The 19074-nt window shown below is 41.6% G+C and overlaps 1 protein-coding gene across 1 annotated transcript; it reads right to left on the bottom strand.

Moving 5' to 3' along the window:
* Positions 1–391: 391 nt before the first annotated feature.
* On the bottom strand, positions 392–17902 carry LOC140905778 (killer cell lectin-like receptor subfamily B member 1B allele C). Its single transcript, XM_073329247.2, has 7 exons — positions 17824–17902; positions 11309–11383; positions 7823–7912; positions 5903–6046; positions 3609–3763; positions 2706–2824; positions 392–570 (listed from the first exon to the last, which is right to left on the bottom strand). Exons 1-7 carry the CDS (start codon positions 17900–17902, stop codon positions 423–425), a joined length of 810 nt encoding a protein of 269 aa, XP_073185348.1. The 3' UTR covers positions 392–422.
* Positions 17903–19074: the final 1172 nt, after the last annotated feature.

Below are 19074 nucleotides of genomic sequence, written 5' to 3'. Positions count from 1 at the left end.
TGAGTCATTTCTTAATACAGAGCAGATAGTCACAGGCATTTCCATGTTTATGTAGATGTCATTTGGCACTAAATCTTAAGAGAAACGGATTGGCCTAAAACGAAACGCATTTGGAATCTGAACAGGTGAATAAAATGGGATGAGGTTGCTCGAGCTGAAGGGTAAAGGCCCAGCCCTGGATCGAATGTGCTATTGGCTTATTTATCATGCATCAATTATTATAATCTGTTTAGCTAAACATCCTCTAGCCTTGGACTCCAGGAGCTACAGGGGGTTACAATACAAACCTATTCCTAATACAGCCAGTGGTCAATCGACACAGGATTGCCGAATGCTATGGTTTCTGTGCAATGCTCTTATGATTATTTACATTAAAATATCACAAAGTACAACAAAATGCATCATTCTACAAGGGACAGTGTCTAATGTTCTGGGGTGTTCCAGGGAGCCAGCGTGAATGCATTTTTCTTGCAGATCCATCTGTGTAAATTCGGGCAGCTCTCAAAGTATAACTTCTCCCTGTTGAAAGCAGAACAGTTCTTGCCATCTCCAGTTCCCTTTTCCACTACCCTAAAGAGAAAACAAAAGCTGCTCACTGAGAGGTTAGCTCAGAACTTGGTACTGAATAAAAAGACAGGAACAGAGATTGGGAGGAGGGAATCAGGGTTTTTTTCTTATGTGGCTAGACTGGCATATGCAGGCTTATTGCAATCCATTTGATTGGACAGATGGGATTTGCACAGGGATTCACGGAGAGCAGACACTGGTAGGAGGAATTCAGGGGTCCATGAGCATTATCAGCAAGAGGAGGAAAACCCTTCCACAAAGGAGAAATGGTGAGTCTTAATAGTGAGGAGGCGAGGAGGAGTTTTCAGCTATATGAATCCAAATGTTGAGTCTGCATGACAGACCAGACGGTCAACCCAAGTGGTCCCACTCTCCAATAACATGTTGGGAGCTTGCAGGTGGGTTTGAGCCATCACCTGGAGCTCAAGTGCGATCTTCTACGAACAGCAGGCGGCATCAGGGTCACTTTCAAGTACTTACAGGCCTCACTTGATGGACAGTAATTGAGGCTGGTGGGACTGTGGTGACCCTGGCCACATAATACATTGGTCAGATATGAACACAGAAAATCCCTAGGCACTCAGCGCCTTTTTACGTTGGTGTCACTGGCAGATGTGGTTGAAAATTCTTTCAAGTTACATATTATTTTTGTACATTTTTAAACCATTTGAATAACTGTGCCCCTGCAGTGCCACCTTACTCTGATATGTGTCAGTGCACCTTATTCCTCCAGCTCGGCTGTCCTCACCCTGCCCAAAGCCACCTGATTGCCAAAGAAGAGAATAAAGAGATCATCAACTTAACTTTGATGCCGAGAAGGTCCTGTCTAGGGAGGACGCTGCTTTGTGCAGTTGTATCTCCACCAATTTAGCTGCACTAGTACAAACCCTAGGGGTGAAATCCTGGTTCCACTGAAGTGAATGGGAGTTTTGCATTCCTGTTGATGTCACAGGGGTGAAGATTTCTCCCCATCTGGAAGCCCCAAGGCAAACTCCACAGATACAAATCACTTTTCTTTTTACTCTGGTGCCACATGGTTACACTAGAGCTGTGTCTAGACTGACGTGTTTGGTCCTGTACTTTTGTTCCTATAATTTCTAATCAGCAATTAATTAGCTTGATGGTACATGCTGATGTAGACACTCCATAAATACTTGTTCCTCGAGTTCAGTGTAGGGTGACCCAAGACCAGAAGGAACAAATGTTTGTACAGTGTCTACACTAACATGTATAGTTGTGTAACTTGAATTGAGTTAATTGGCAATCAATTAACTTAAGTTACAATGTGGCCATAACCTTAGTACAGACAAGCCCTAGAGGTTTTTCATGGGGCTGCTATACAGCCCTAGGAAAACGTCTCCAAAATAGCCTCCAAACGATTGTGTAGATAGGGCCTAAGCAGCAATGGTCTGCAGTGATTTGAACTTGAGGATGAGACCTTCATGCAGCATCACCCGCACCACTGCTTTCTAAAGACTAATTTCAGAGTAACAGCCGTGTTAGTCTGTATTCGCAAAAAGAAAATGAGTACTTGTGGCACCTTATAGACTAACCAATTCATTTGAGCATTATTAAAAGTAACCTATTTCCCCTGGTTTATTCCTTCCCCCTTCCCCCCCGCCCACTGTTCCTCAGACGTTCTTGTTAAACCCTGGATTTGTGCTGGAAATGGCCCACCTTGATTATCATACACATTGTAAGGAGAGTAATCACTTTAGATAAGCTATTACAAGCAGGAGAGTAGGGTGGGGGGAGAGAAAACCTTTTGTAGTGATAAACACCCATTTTTTCATGGTTTGTGTGTATAAAAACATCTTCTGTATTTTCCACAGTATGCATCCGATGAAGTGAGCTGTAGCTCATGAAAGCTTATGCTCAAATAAATTGGTTAGTCTCTAAGGTGCCACAAGTACTCCTTTTCTTTCTAAAGACTGTGACTATAAGTAAGGAAAACTTAGTCTCTGTGGAACAGGTCATGCTGGAGACTTTGCAATCTAAGATGGAGCTAACTATGTGCCTTCAATCACAGTACTAGCTCTGTGCTTTGGGAATTACTTAGCGGGGAGCTATGCGGTCAGAGCTGTATCTGCATTTATATTAATGTAACTTAACATTTATACAAAGAAAAATCCACCCACAAGCTCAGCCTGTGCCCTTCTAACTGGGAGTCACCCAGCCACATCCATCTTCCCTCTTTCTCTTGAAAGTTTAATCCAATCCAGAAATATTTCGTTTCTGTTATGGTTGCTATAAATTCCTGTGGATTAAACAGAAATACATTACACACTGATGGGCCATTTCAGCTCTGCCTCATTCCTCATGCAATCACATGCTCATTTTGAACCGAGACCGGGATACATGTGAAAGACAAGGACTCAGCCACACCGGTAACTAGTTTGGTTGGAACAGCCTGAGGGCACATGGGAATCCTTATGGCTGATTTTCCCAAAAGTCTTGCACTTGGGAGAACATAAGAGTCGCTGAAAACAGCCAGACCCTGAGTGAACTGCCAGACATGAAAATCAGGCCCTTTTTTACCTTGTAGAGGGAATCTACCCTCTACATTTCCAAAGGGAGACTGGGCAGGCCCTCGACAGCGTGAAAGTCGCACTCAACCGCAAAGCAAAGCCTTTCCTGCCTTAGCAGACTGCGGAAAGCCCTTGATCACACCCCCAATCTCCTCCCAGATCAGAACTTATTCTGCTTTCTACATTTGCATCTGAAGCATCTGCCCATCAGCCTCACGGAGACCCAGGGAAGCCCACTGACTTGGTAGAGCAGCTTTTCAGTAATGGATCAGAGGACTGATCGCAGCCAGAGGGAAGAAAGGCCAGGCCCTGCTTCCTCTGGGTGTCTTCCCAAGTGGGGCTCTTGTTTGTGGGGAAATAAAAGCCCATTCACAGACAGTTTCTGAGGGAGAGCCTGCCTGGTCAGAGGTTCTGATAAAACCTAGGGTATATTTGTGCTTTTCAGTCAAGTGTCTGAATGACATGGAGGGTTTGCTGATTGCTGGGTACTATGTGGAATGTTCCCAGACTTACCATCTCAGCCTCATCTTCAACAACAAGCAGCTGGGATTTTCTGCCTGAACAATTTCGCATACTGGCATCCCAGGTCCCCGACTGCTCTGAGAAATAGTAACAGCTCCCCCTGTGCAGCATCCACCCTGGGGGGCAGAGCAGACACTCGGTTCTTCCTGGGGAGGGGGAGGAAAGAAGATCATTACCCAGCATCACAAATGGTTTGATGACTCCCATCACATATTGTGGGGAAGCAAATAGCCTCCCAGCTGCTAACAGTACATTTTGGAAAATTAAATATTCTTGGTGAAATGTCACAGCTGTCAGTTGCCCTGCATTTTACCGACCTGTCTTACATTCTTCTAATTATCGTTGAATGGGTTAAATGCCTATTTAGGGAACCACTGCTTCGAGCAACATGACACCGTGCATGCTCCGGCCTTGAACTGTGAAACTGGTGCTTTTGTTTCCTGTGTGCTGCAAGTTTGCCTCTCTAGGAGCCTGCAGGCAGCAGCTGCCATTTTGTTCTCAGTTGTTGAGATGCAGCCTGTGACTGTTCTTGCTTGTTCGGTTGTTTTCCCTTAACCTGAAATGGCGGTAAATCAGTGACCGGAATATTGTTTGCGTGTGTGTGTGTGTGTAAGTAAAAGACGAGGATTCTTCTTTTTCTTTGTATCTTAGTAGCTCCTAACGGCTTGAGAAAGGGCCCCTCTGAGGTGAAACATGGTCCCTGCCCTGAAAATCCTACAATCTAATGTGATGAGGAGAGGATGGGGAACAACAACGAGCTGAGAGCAAGTGACATAGCAGAGAAGAAGTCTCCTCATTGATAAAAGAAGACTAGAAAAGGTAAAATTGCCACTTATGCAAATGCGATCAGTTTCCAGTTAAATAAAGGAGAGGGAGAATGTGGATAATCTATTCTGAGAGTAGAACAGGCTTCTTATGCCACTACTACTGAAGAGTGTTACAAGAAAAAAAAATAGTTTTCCTAACTCTGGTGGGGAAATGACATTACAAACATGTTTTCCACAGGATCTGGGTGAGTTGTAACGAATCTGGTGAAGACCCGGGTGTGGCTGTTGTGTTGTGTCAGGCTGCTGGGGTCAGAGCGCTGAACCAGGGCTGCACAGTGCACACACGCTCAGGGAGCTGCATGTGTGTTTGCTGGCTGTTGGTCTCTGGGCTGTGAGCCACAGCAGCAGAGCATTAAAGACACCCAGGGTTACATGGCAAGAAGTGACAACCTCTCACTGGTCTGAATAATTGCACTCCAAATGTCACACCCTCCCTGGGTTAGAGACACACAGAAAATGTACTTCCTTCTAACACAGCCCTTGTCTAGGCAAAGACTTTAACTTGACCGGTTCAATACGTGTTAAGAGCACCCAGCCTTATCTATCCTAGACCTCCAGAGTGTGTCGGTTACAAGTGTTAGCCTGAACGTGGTACCAGCGTACTTTAGATCTGAGTCTACAGGGGGCCACAGTGAACAAGTAACTTTATTAGGATAAGGGAAACAGTATTATCCCTAAAACTACACTCATTCTCTTTCTCCCTCACCATAGGAGCTTCTGTTTAGAACCTTCCCTAGCTCACTCCTGCTTGGCTTCCTGTTATAAGTTTTAAGCAAAATATTGGCATTATAAAAAATATTTAACAACAAGTAATATTTATCACCAAATTAGAGATTCAGGGCAATAAGGCTACATGTGTCATTTGGTAAAGGTCCCAGGCTGCCAAAGACCTTCCCTCTCTTTGCAAAACATCCTTGGCCTTGGGCGGTTCTTGAAAACACCCGGAAGCTGTAAGGCAATGGTTTTCATTTGAGACCCCTTTGGAAATTTCGAATGGAGGTGGGAACCCCTTTGGAAACGCCTTTGTAGATATAGCTGAATTCTGTTCAGTCAGTTTTCAGTCTAAGTCTTTCACTGACTCCTTAAACATAGTCTGCGGACCCCCAGGAGTTCATGGACCACAGGTTGAGAATCACTGCTCTAAGGTATGTAATGTCATTTTTAAAAGCAGCCCTGGACATTCCAGTTCTATTCCAAGCACAGGGTATGTATCAATAATTATAATTACTACTCGGAATTGTAAATATTGGTTCAAATACATCTTCAGGGCCAGAATCTGATACTCTTATTCATCCTGAGTAGTACCTTCTTCTGTGAATCGTTCCATTGATTTCAACGGGGACAGTAAAGAAGCCATATTTTGACCCATAACATTTTCAGGTTGTTATAGAAGAGGGGTGTTAACAAGCAGCAGAAGGGAACACACTGCACAGTTAGAGAGGGGCTGTAACTCCTCACCCTCTCTATCGTCACACAGGTAGTCCATTAATCCACTGATTGTCATCGAGCATCTCCCTGTGCATGGAGATTCCCCTGAAGATGTAGTGTTTTCAGTGCAGGTTGTCCTGGGCAGGGACGGACTCTGACCATTTCCTCTCCAGACTTGAATGCAAAGGAAGACAACATGGTTAATAGGAGCACCAGTAATATGCAGTCTTGGTATCTGAGGGTCAGAAAACACAGTTGTATTACAGAGAGCACAGTCAGTGAGGAAGGCAGCTTGCAAAGGGATTAAAAATAGATTTGTGCCTTTTTTGTTGGGTTATGAGATATCAAGAAGGCCTGGTATTTTTTTCTCTTTGTTGTTTTTTGTTTAAATTTGATTTGTTTTCCCTGCTTGTTTTCTCCATAAGAAATTCAGGTCTTGCCTACTTTGGTGGAGAATAGGTATGGTTTTGGCATTACACGTACTACAGTTATATATCTGATTAATTGAAAAGAGATACCAATTTGATTCAGACTGTCTAGAATTCAGTTTTTTCTTTTATTAGCCCCCATTTAACCTAAGCATATGAGAGTAAATCTCGTTAATAAAAAGATCCAACATCCCAATATTTAATTTAAAGGATGAGACGTTACCTTCCTACATAGCGGAGTCAGCACAGAAATCCTCCAGCAATAACAAGGAAGTCAAAATTGATAATCCTGATATTTCTAAGGTAACAAACAAGCAGTAAAAAAAAAAAAAAAAACCACTACAAACCCTTTCAGGGCTTATAGTTATTTAAATAGTTTACAAACATACAAAAAATAATATCAGGTTACAGAGTAACAGCCGTGTTAGTCTGTATTCGCAAAAAGAAAAGAAGTACTTGTGGCACCTTAGAGACTAACCAATTTATTTGAGCATGAGCTTTCGTGAGCTACAGCTCACTTCATCGGATGCATACCGTGGAAACTGCAGCAGACTTTATATACACACAGAGAATATGAAACAATACCTCCTCCCACCCCACTGTCCTGCTGGTAATAGCTTATCTAAAGTGATCATCAAGTTGGGCCATTTCCAGCACAAATCCAGGTTTTCTCACCCTCCACCCCCCCCCCCCCCCCACAAATTCACTCTCCTGCTGGTGATAGCCCATCCAAAGTGACAATCACCTACAAGAATTACTACAACAAATTCTTTCCCAGGTGTCCTGCTGGAGAGTGTTGCTCACATGCTCAGGGTCTAACTGGCCACCATATTTGGGGTCTGGAAGGTATTTCCCCCCGGGTCAGATTGACAGTGACACCGGGGTTTTTTTGCCTTCTTCTGCAGCATGGGGTCACTTGCAGGTTTAAACTAGTGTAAATGGTGGATTCTCTGTAACCTGAAATCTTTAAGTCATGATTTGACAACTACAGTAACTCAGACAGAAGTTAGCGGGTCTATTACAGGAGTGGGTAGGTGAGGTTCTGTGGCTTGCAATGTGCAGGACGTCAGATTAGATGATCATGATGGTCCCTTCTGGGCTTAAAGTCTATGAGTCTACACCAGCTAATGATCTGCCCAAGGAAAATAAACAAAGAAAACTACCTTATGGTCCAGTGTCACAAAGTCAAGGCTGGCAATTTAATCTTATGAATATAGAAATTCAAAGGTTAACTGTCTCATAGGTCACTGAAGTCCCCCACAGAGCGCATATACAGTATCTCTGAGTACTTGATGCTTTGTTAACTATTCACCTTCATAAATATCCTGCATGTGAAATAATAGTAAATGTCCCTGTGGAAACATTAATATTTTAATTTTCTGATTTATGTGTTTAACTTGTCACCCATAATATTGCATTAATGTCAGTTATTTTTTACATGTAATATCCTCTTGGAGAGGTTTAAACATGCACATAGCTGCATGAATAAAGCAAAAGTTGTCATCTGGAAAGTGGCACTCACAAATAGTGATTAGAACAGCCATGAAAACCAGTGCGATAAACCCCAGGACTAGAGCAACATAGAACCAGCTTGAACACTGGGAGCCAGGACCTGCAAAAAAGAAAAACAAAAGAGTTGCTTTGGAGGAAATTGCAATTTAAGCCCTCACATTGCTAGCATGCGCAAGCATTGCCACATTGGCTTCAGATATCGGACAGTTTCTAACCAAGTGCTGAGATAGAAATTGACAGTCTAAAAATACTTCTAAGTGAAAGGAAACATCTTTATTTGTTAGCATTTTACACCCACTTTGCACAGATGTAAATGGAGACACAAAGGGCAGGATAGGAGAGAATCACACTCTGGGAGAAGGACCTTGGCGTGAATGTTTCCCAGGATGACTGGGACCCCGAGGAACTCAATTGCTTCCTATAACAGGATCATAGAAAGGGAATGCTGTAAATGTCACAGATTATAAAATACTACATGAAAATTCATTCAGCCTATATGATGAGGGCCATCCACACATAGCTTTCTTCCATGTAGCGGGAAGGGGAAGGGATCAGTTGTTTCTGTGGCACTGGGGTTCCACTGTGATCTTTGGCAAGTTGGATGCAGGGCTGGGCGATACATTGTTCACACACCAGTGCCACACAGATTACCTGAAAAAGGTAACACAGCCCCAGGTTGAACCACACTTCCTGTTGCCCCCTCTGGAGTGAATCGCTGCTCTTTTAGGCAAGTCCTAGTAATGACGCTCCGATAGAACCACTCATCCAGAGAACTAAGGAATGGTGTACAGGAGGGGACAAGGACCAGAACACCCTGAACTTATGCCTCAGAGAGAGATCCTGAGATATGCATCGAGTACTGGGCTCTGGGGGAATGAATTCTCTTCTTTTTCCCCAAGGGGGGTAAACGTGCCATCCCACCAATGGGACACCTCAGGAAAATCTCCATGAAGAGTTGCTGTGGAGGTATCCTCCCCTAATGTCTGACCCTCGTTTCTTCAGAAGGATGTGCTGTGGGGTCACTGTCATTTGGACTGAAAACTGGTTCATATGACTGTATAGAAAGGATAATGGTCCCACACCAAAGTCTTTGTTAAAGTGAAGTTGAGGTTGAAGGTTCATATCAGAGCATTGAGAGTCCTGCACTTAGGATTGAAGAATCCCATGCACTGCAACAGACTAGGGACTGAGTGGCTAGGCAGCAATTCTGCAGAAAAGGACGAGAAGCTGGATATGAGTCAACAGTGTGCCCTTGTTGCCAAGAAGGCTAACGGCATTTGGGGCTGTATAAATAGGAGCATTGCCAGCAGACTGAGGGATGTGATCATTCCCCTCTATTCAGCATTGGTGAGGCCTCATCTGGAGTACTGTGTCTAGTTTTGGGCCCCACGCTACAAGAAGGATGTGGAAAAATTGGAAAGAGTCCATCAGAGGACAACAAAAATGATTAGGGGGCTGGAGCACATGATTTATGAGGAGAGGCTGAGGGAACTGGGATTATTTAGTCTGCAGAAGAGAAGAATGAGAGGGGATTTGATAGCTGCTTTCAACTACCTGAAAGGGGGTTCCAAAGAGGATGGATCTAGACTGTTCTCAGTGGGAACAGATAACAGAACAAGGAGAAATGGTCTCAAGTTGCAGTGGGGGAGGTTTAGATTGGATATTAGGAAAAACTTTTTCACTAGGAAGGAGGTGAAGCACTTTTTCACTAGGAAGGTCGTGGAATCTCCTTCCTTAGAGGTTTTTAAGGTCAGGCTTGACAAAGCCCTGGCTGGGATGGTTTAGTGGGAGATTGGTCCTGCTTTGAGCAGGGGGTTGGACTAGATGACCTCCTGAGGTCCCTTCCAACCCTGATATTCTATGATTCCAAAGGGGCACTCACCTCTTGAGCACCTCTGAGCAGCTTGGTGTGGTACCACACACCTTTTCTCACCCCTGGTGCTCCCTGCAGGCTGCAGGACAACTGTGGTGGGTTTTCAGTGGTTTGGCCCTCTGGCCAAGTCACAAAATTGAAATGAACCCCTTGTGGGGTATTAAAGATTCCAGTAAACAAACAGGCTATTTGCCCTCACTAGGATCTTCAACCTGGTTCTGAGCCCTTTAAATTGTTCAGGTTTGCAACTAAGCCCTGCCCCCTTCTTGGGTCTTTCACTACTTTACCTGTGGCTGGTGGAGGAACCCAGGCCGCCCACTGCTCTGGTTTCCAGCCCAGGGATCCTACAACCAGCAGCCATATATCACTTCCCTCAGTCCTTCACTGCTGTTTCCCTGGGCCTCTTTCCACCTGGCCCCTTTATCTCCAGCCCTGTCTCAGGTCCAGCATCCCCAGGTCCTTCTCCCTCTGTGATCCCAGCTATGGAAATTCAGCTCAGTATGAATACTGTCTGATTGCTGGCTACTCCAGCCAGGTACAACCCCCCTTCTTCCCTCCTCCACTCCCAGCCAGGAGCTAAACTGCTAAAGCCAGGCAGCCCTTTTTTATTTGGGCCAGCATGGCCCCTGATTGGCTATTGCTAGCCCCTTTTGCCCTTGGAGGACCACGTCTCTGTGGTTTCCAAAATGGCTGCTCCAGAGAGTCCTCTCTAGGAAAGCTTGTAGGAGTCACCTTCATTGCTGTTCTTCTCCCAGCTTGCTACTTCTTGGGGGTCAGGGGTAGTAGGACTGTGGCGGACTCAGCAGGGAGCCACAATGACTGAATACACCCTGTCACAGTTTGTCCACTTTACAAGGGTGTTCTAGCTATAACACAAACTCAAAGATTAGAAACCCAGGAAATTCAGGGTTGAGGTTGCATTCCCACAATAAGCCACAGAGTCACACTCAGATAACCACCAGGTCTCTAACCCTGCCTCCATACAGTGTCACAATGTAGTATTCTCATAATGTTCACTCTGAGTTCAGTTTAAAGTATTCTGTGGGCCATCTGACCGGCACTCAGTGCGGTTCAGGACAAGGAGGTGAGTAAAGATGGCTTACAATACAAACAGTAGGTGAAACTCTGCATATAAGATGGTCTCACCAGGGTAACTGTGGTCAATCCCACACTGGGAGTGTTGCTGCAATGGAGCAAATGAGTTGTGACTTAGATAAGGTTTCATAATAAACAAGGTGCTTAGATGCCTAGAGTCTGAACAGCAGTAAACCAAACCCCAGTCCAATACATTATGTTGATTAATTTGTAAATGTTCTCATTAAAAATCAGTTTTATTTTAAGGCACTTCCCTCCTCCCAAATTTCAGAAACAGAGCACAAAAGAATTTCAGAAAATCAGAAAATGCCAGTTTAAACTACTTTTGAAACTGCGTTCACCACAGAGCTGTTGTAGGGCTCAATGAGCCAGTGAATAGAAATGTCACCATTTAAAATGTTGAAATAATTTCTATACATGATTTATAATTTAGAGATTCTCAGCAATATTGTTTTTACAGTTTTCTAACATAATAAAGAATACATCTCTAATAACTAAAAATGCCACCCCAACAAATACCCACAATACCAGAAGGGGAAGTCTCTGATCTGCTGATCCTTTCAGATTTATGATGCACACGCAGTTGAGCATATGTGATCCCCGTAAGGAGCAAGTAAATGCTGACAATGTTGGATGTGACAACCATTACATAGAGACACCATTACAAGAATCAGTCTATCTGCAAAGTTCATATGTTCCCCATGGTGCTGGCTCAGCTTCATTACTGCTAGAAACAATGGGCTAGATTATACCTGAGACTACATGTCTATGCAGAGGAGCAATGGGGGGAGTAAGAATCTGCCTTACACTGCTGCATGAACTACCTGAATTTTGGAACAGGTGGATAAGTAATATGTGTGTGTGTGTGTGAGGGGAGACGGGGAGAATGGGTGGAGTGTGTGCGTGTGTGTGTGTGGGACGGGAGAGGGGGAGAATGGGTGGATCCTTGACTCTGCCCACAACAAACTGGCTGACGTAGTTGAGTCAACTCAGGGGGAGTCACAAATTGTGCTGATATATTCCAGCACAAAATTACCACCCCCTTGGAGCAAGGGAGAAGCAGAGAGGGAATTGTGCCTCAGAGAAGTATCTGTGAGAAATCATAGCTCCCCAGGCTACTCCTGGTAGTTTATGCACCAACCTGTGTGCAGGGCTATGTCACTAGTGGATATTAGACACTGAATATTACACTGATCCAATGTCAGGGACCGGATAGATTAGGTAGAGGTGGTCAAACATTGATCTACTAAAACATTTTTCAGTGAGAAATGGGTTTCTGAAATTTCAGTTTTTGTCAAAAAAAAAATGAACCACACAAAACTAAATATATTTCTTTTTTTGCCAGCAACACGCCCTTCCCCCCACACCCCCCCAAAAAAACCTGCAAAACATTTTGACAAAAAAAGGGTTTTTTTCTTTGAAATCTTTTGTGGAAACAAAACACACGTTTTCAACTAGCTCTAATATTAGGTCCTGTCCAGGAAAATTCAATACCAACAAACATGTGATTAGCCCATGATATCATAAATAATTAGTTTAAATTTGTTACTTCTTTAATCCAGTTTTCAGATAGTATATGTAAAGCATTTGCTTCCAATCCATGTAGACCAAGAGATATCAAATCTTATCATGGGGTGATCTCGGTACCTTTTTGCTTTGTGCCTTGTCCCAGCTCCCCGCCCTCTCTCTACATTCCAATTCAGACCTGGATTTGGTGGCAACTATCTTGAAAGAACCAATAAATATGTACACTTACAACTTGAAACTGTAACTATAAAATGTTATGTGGCATCAAACCCTAACTGTAGAGTCACCTGAGATATTAGCTGCTGGAACTTAAGCAGGAGATTAAAATGGAGCCAAAATAACTCAACTTTAAAGCATGCAGTTATTAATCATTATTTCACCATTTTTGCTGGGACACAAGATGTTACCTTGGTTAAACATATCCCTAGTTTTACAGAGGATAATATTTGCATCTTTGCCCCACTCAGGAAAGGGTGAGATATAAGATGAGGCTTGTGTTGCTGCTGTCATGGGTAGTTCATGTTTTTTATAAGAATACTGTGCATTTAAAGTGTGATTCAACTTCTGAATAAAAAATGCTGGTTGATGACAAGATAAATTCCTCTTGTTTTTTTTGCAGAGCCAACACAACTCAGAGGGAGGTTCTTGCTGTTTATTCCTTTCTGTGTAACATCAAGAGAATAGTTAACTAATTCCAATTAATTACACATGTGAATACCATTGACTATAATGTGAGTGCACAAGTGTTGCTGAGGGCAGAATTTGGTCAGCAGAACTGGTAATGCTGCATGAGAAGGAAAGGTAATGATGCATGACCGTCAGATAAGCAGTCTAGCTGTTAGAAAAAACATCCGAGCACACTTGATCTGTAGAGTGTTCAGTCTGAACTATTCAAAGTTTTTACAAAGGTAAATATCACAAGAAAAATATTGGGGAAATGGTTAATAAATGAGGCACATCTATGCTTTTCGGTCCCCTGTGTTGTGACTCAGTGGGTGTACAGACATTTTGCTGTTTGTTTTGTTCTTTCTTAATTGATTCGTCCAATAAAATGTAGAAAATATGCACATTTATATTTATTATATATAACTGTAATTAAATATTTTTTCTTAAAAAAAGTTTTAAAATGCTGTTGGTCCCAGAAGAATTATACAGATATAATTATTGTACAGAGAGATAACTCTGATAGTGTTTGCAGGAAGACATTGTTCAAATATATATTTTATTTAAAATCTGAATATTGTTTTATGGTAAAGAAATAATGGAGGCTTGTAAATTTTAAAATTTAGTTGCTGTATAAATAGGAAAACTCATTTAACCCTATTGACTTAGAAAACCTGTAAATATAAAAAAAATTCCCTCCATCCCCAAATAAATACACATTACTTTTTTTAAATATTAAACACAACTTATCTGGCTGTATGAAAAAAAGTGACTCTGTATCATGGAAACAGAATTTTTCCCAAATAAGTTCATTGCCTGTATTTCAAGGTATCTACATAAATGAACATTGAAGTTAGAATGCAAAGTCCTCAGAAATCATCAGACGGCAAAGTCCAGGTTACTCCTGCAACCTGAATTCTACCTGCTGCAAACATACCCGTATGTGACATATAAAAGAGCCCTATCTCACGAGATTCAGATCTTCACAGATCATGTGCCACATATTAAAAGTGAAATTTTACTCAACTTTGTTATACATGTATACGCAAATCCAATGGAGTACAGAGATATTTTTTTCTATTAAATGGAAATTTCCACTCAGCGTATATACACAAACATGCGGAGTGTCAATGCAACTTTGGCAGATCCTTAGTTTTGTAGATTCATAGATTTTTAGACCAGAAGGTAGCATTATGATCATCTAGGCTCATCTCCTATATAACACTGGCCATATAATTTCACATATTAATTCCTGTATCAAAACCCATATCTTGTGGTTGAGCTAGCATATTTTTAGAAAGACATCCAGAGATCTAGAGACTTCAAGTGATGGAAAATCCACCACAGCTCTTGGTAAATTTTTTCAATGGTTAACACCCTCACTGTTTAAAATCTTCACATTATTTCTGGTTTCAATTTAACCAGCTTAAACTTTAAGCCATTGAATCTTGTTATGCCTTTGTCTGCTCCAATAAAGCACCGTCTATTGTCAGAAATCTTCTCCCCATGTACTTGTATACCATGATCAAGTCATGTCTTAGCCTTTTCTTGCATAAACTAAGTAGATTGAACTTTCTAAGTGTTTCACCGTAAGACAGGATTTCTAGACCTCAGATTATTCTTGTAGTTCTTTTCTTAATACTTTCTAATTTTTCAACATTCTTCTTAAAATGTGGACACCAGAACTGGACACTGTATTCCAGTAATGGTCTTACCAATGCTGTAAAAAGAGATAATATTACTTCCCAACTTCTACTCAACATTCCCCTGAATAGTATTGGTCCTCTTAGCCAGAGCATCTCACTGGGTGCTCATGTTCAGCTGGTTATCTACCATTACCGGTATAAGTCTTTCTCAGAGTCACTGCTTTCCAGGATACAGTTCCTCATTCTGAAGGGTGAACTACATTATTTGTTCCTAGATGTATGACTTTGTATTTGACTGTACTAAAAAATGAGCCCAGATAAAGGTATTTAGGTGCCTAATTCCCACAGATTTCAATGGGAATTAAAAACTCCTAAATATCTTTTAGGCTATTGGCCACATTGTTCAAATGCATCCATCTTATCAGGTGATCCAGATCAGTTTTTAATGATGAGGACAGTTATTATTCACCACTCCACAAATATGTGTCATTTGCAACCTTTACCAGGAATGATTTTATGTTTTCTCCCAGATCACTGACAAATATATTGAATAGCATTGTGCCAAGAACAGAACTTCGGGGCACCTCACTAGAACCCTCCCGCACTGTGGATTATCATATAGCAAAAAACACCATGCATGCAGAATACATTTTTTAAAACCCACATAACTTGGGCAAACCAAAACCAATTTTCATCAAACAACTATGTCCCTTCCAAATTTCAGGTTTCATCCTTCTTCTACTGAGTCACAAGAGGTGTTTAAAAAATTGTTTGCAGAAAATCTCCATTTTCTTCCACCTTTTTTGCACTTAAAAATCTCACCTCTTTTTTTTTTTTGAAACTTTCAGAACAATTTCCACCTTGACTGAGAGCTTGTGTACCAAATGACAGGTTTCAGAGTAGCAGCCGTGTTAGTCTGTATTCGCAAAAAGAAAAGGAGTACTTGTGGCACCTTAGAGACTACCCAATTTATTTGAGCGTAAGCTTTTGTGAGCTACAGCCAGTGAGCTGTAGCTCACGAAAGCTTATGCTCAAATAAATTGGTTAGTCTCTAAGGTGCCACAAGTACTCCTTTTCTTTTTGTGTACGAATTGTCAGCCAAAATATTAAAACTTTAGGGTAGGAATAATTGAACTTAGTAGCACACATTCAGATTCAAATATTAGCATATATTAAATGGATTCAGAACTGGCTAACAGAAAGATCTCTAAAAGTAGTTGTAAATGGAGAATGACCATCAAATGGAGGTGTTCTGCAAGATTGGTACTAGGCCTGACTCTATTCAATATTTTTATCAATGACTTAGAAGTAAAATTGAGGGAATGGTAAATAATGATGAAGCAGTGGTACAGAGTGATCTGGATTGCTTGGTAAAATAGGCCCATGCAAACAAAATGTGTTTTAGTACACTCAAATGCAAGTTCATAAATCTAGGAACAAAGAATATAGGCCATACCCACACAGCAATTCTAAAAAAGATTGAGGGGTCAGTACACAAGCAACTCAATATGCGATCCCAGTGCAATGCAGTGGGGAAAAGGACAAATACTATCCTTGCATGTATAAACTGGGGAGTATTGAGTAGGAATAAGGAGGTGTCTTTACCTCTGAGAACGGGATTGGGAAAATCACCATTGGAATACTGCAACTAGATCTGGTGTCCCCATTACTAAAAGGCTATTGAAAAATTGTAGAGGATGCAGAGAAGATGATCACAAAAATGATTCAAGGGCTGGAGAAAATGCCTTACAATTAGAAACTTAAAGAGCTCGATCTGTTCTTCTTCTCACAAAGAAGACTGAGAGGTGACTTGATTACAATGTATAAGAACCTTTATAGGAAGAAAATATTAAAGGGCTCTTTAATTTAGAAAAGAAAGGCATAACAAGAACCAATGGCTGGAAGCTGAAGCCAGAAAAAGTTAAATTAGAAATAAGGCCCAATTTTTTGTAACAGTGAAGGCAAGTAATCGCTAGAACAAACTACTAATGGAAGTGGTAGATTCTCCATCTCTTTCTTCATATCAAAACTGGACGCCTTTTGGTAGACAAGGAGTTATTCAGCCCCGTAGAGGAGTAACTGGTTGAAATTCTATGGCTTACGATATATAGGCAGTCAGACTAATAATAATAACCTAGCCCTGTACCATATATTATCACTATTCTAATTGTAAATGCAATGAAGATAAATAAATGAAATTTAAATGATGAGAAATACTTTTTGTAAATATATATCAAAATATTGTTTCTACCATTCCGTTACATTAAATCACAGCTCAACAATCAAGAATCAAACTAGATAGTAAATATATTATTTATTTTAATAATACAGACTGTAAAATGATTACATTGTTGGTTGCTAATATAATTAATTAAAAGCTATTGTACCCTGAAAACGTTATGAACTAGCCAACTTACTCTGAACACTATGTATTTCATATTTACTTTTAATCATTGTAACATAGGTTAGTGGCGGTCCATCATTTTTGCAAAATGTACTGAAGAATGAATTCATCAATTGTTTTCAAGTCCTGGGAATATTATTCACAAAGAAATATTGTCAAAGTCAGCTCTTTTCCCCTAATATCCACTTAAACTTTTGTCTTTTATGATAAGCGTATGATGTGTTTACAGATTTGATAGTTTGGTTACAGGAAAGTCATTATTTAAAAACCAAATATAAAAGAACTGTGGACAAATGGGTCCGTCTGGTGCCTTCCTTGCAGCAGCAGTGGCTGAACTTTCAACTGTCTTTTGTGATTTCAGGGGGATTATATGCCACCATTTTGCCAGAATTAGCACATTGGTCAAATGCAATAATTGGCCTCTCAGGCTAGCTAATTCAGATCAGATCATGGCTTACTTAAGTCATAGTAACCCTCTGATCAGACAAAGACATTTAAAAAAATAAACTATTGTTCTGCTAATTTATAATTTAGCTAAAAGTATATTTTATTCTGTTATTAGCAACACTGGGCCAGATCCTCAGAGAGGGTAAATGAGCATGACAACACTGATTTCAATAAAGCTTTGCGGATTGATATCTTCTAAGGATCAGGCACAATGTGTGTGCAATTTTGTCCTCAAATACAATGCCTTCACTAGCAAAATGTCATGACAATTATTTAAAGCTTTTTGAAATGACATTTTTTAAAGAAAAGACAAAATGCAAATATGAATCTGATAACTATTAAGAATATTTTACCTGGATTCGAAGTCGGAGGAGCAATACATGATCTTTCCCTGGGTAAAATCTTTACATCGGTGTGTGTGACCTGGTTTGCCATTGGTGATAAAATTCTGTCTGAGTGTTGGAAACAGTTGCTTAACAGAGTAGGTTGTATCCTGCATTAATCTCACCTGCCTCCACAGACACACACACACACACATACACACACAGCATGATGGGTCTAGGGGAGGTTAAAAAAAAGTTATTTCTGTTAAATGTGGCTTCACAGCTTCCTCTCATTGGGCATTTTTCAGCCATCAGTCTGCCTCTTGCAACGTGAGATCTTGCCTTTAGGATAAAATATAAATGACTAAAAGTAGAAAAGGCTATGTGGTGGGGGGGTTTGGTCTTGGGGAAACATTTTATTTTTTTGGTCACAATGTAATAAATTGTCTAAGGGCTTGTCTACACACAAAAGTAGTACCACTTTAATTATATTGATAGAGTTAAAACTGTACAATGCCCCAAGGATGGATGCAGTTATATAGGTATAAAGGTGTTCTATATTAGTATAGATATTCCCATTCAGGAAAGTAAATAAACTATATTAGTTTAAGGCACTTCTAAACTTGTATAACTGCATCTACCCCAGGGCTTCGACCAGAATAACTATTTCGGTAAAAATTCACACCCCTCACTGACATAGTTATACTGGTAGAAAAACTGTGTGTAAAACAGGTTTTAGTTTCACTGGTTTAACTGAAGGTGTAATTTAAATGTAGTTAAACAGTACAAAAAGATGAAGTTAACACTCTCATTTCATTTTAAGAGAGTGGATTTTTAGATTTAGCTTGTATCCAGTGGCGGATTATCCACTGGGCCACTGGGGCCCATGCCCAGGGGCCCTGGCCAACTGGGGGGCCCTGGAAAAATGGGCATCCCCACACCCTGACCTGCTCTGCCCACCGTGGAGCAGGGTTGGGGTGCAGGGCCTTGCCCCGCTCCACCCACCTGGTGCTCCTGCTGGGAAGTGGGGATGGGGTTTGGGGGCTTGACCCACTTCACCTGCCTGGCACTCCTGCCAGGGAGTGGGGATGGGGTATGGAGGCTTGCCCTACTTCACCCGCCTGGCACTCCTGCTGGCAAGTGGGGGAAGCTCCCATGACCCAAATCTGCTCCCCGGCAAGAGCGTGGGGCAGGCAGGGGGAAGCCTTGCACCCCGACACTGCTCCCTGGCAGGAGGGCCAGGCGGGAGGGTGGGGCAAGCCCCTGTACCCTGACCCCATTTCC

This window comes from Lepidochelys kempii, chromosome 1 (assembly GCF_965140285.1).
Source record: "Lepidochelys kempii isolate rLepKem1 chromosome 1, rLepKem1.hap1, whole genome shotgun sequence".
Lineage (NCBI taxonomy): Eukaryota > Metazoa > Chordata > Testudines > Cheloniidae > Lepidochelys > Lepidochelys kempii.
This window is presented reverse-complemented; position numbering and strand designations above follow the sequence as displayed.

Coding starts and splice junctions, on each gene's coding strand:
- LOC140905778 (XM_073329247.2), bottom strand. CDS start 17,902: ATGGCAAACCAGGTCACACACACCGATGTAAAGATTTTACCCAGGGAA. Junction 3,764..5,902: donor CCTGTGTGACGATAGAGAGG/GTGAGGAGTTAC, acceptor CCCCCTCCCCAG/GAAGAACCGAGTGTCTGCTC. Junction 2,825..3,608: donor TTGAAGATGAGGCTGAGATG/GTAAGTCTGGGA, acceptor TTTAATCCACAG/GAATTTATAGCAACCATAAC.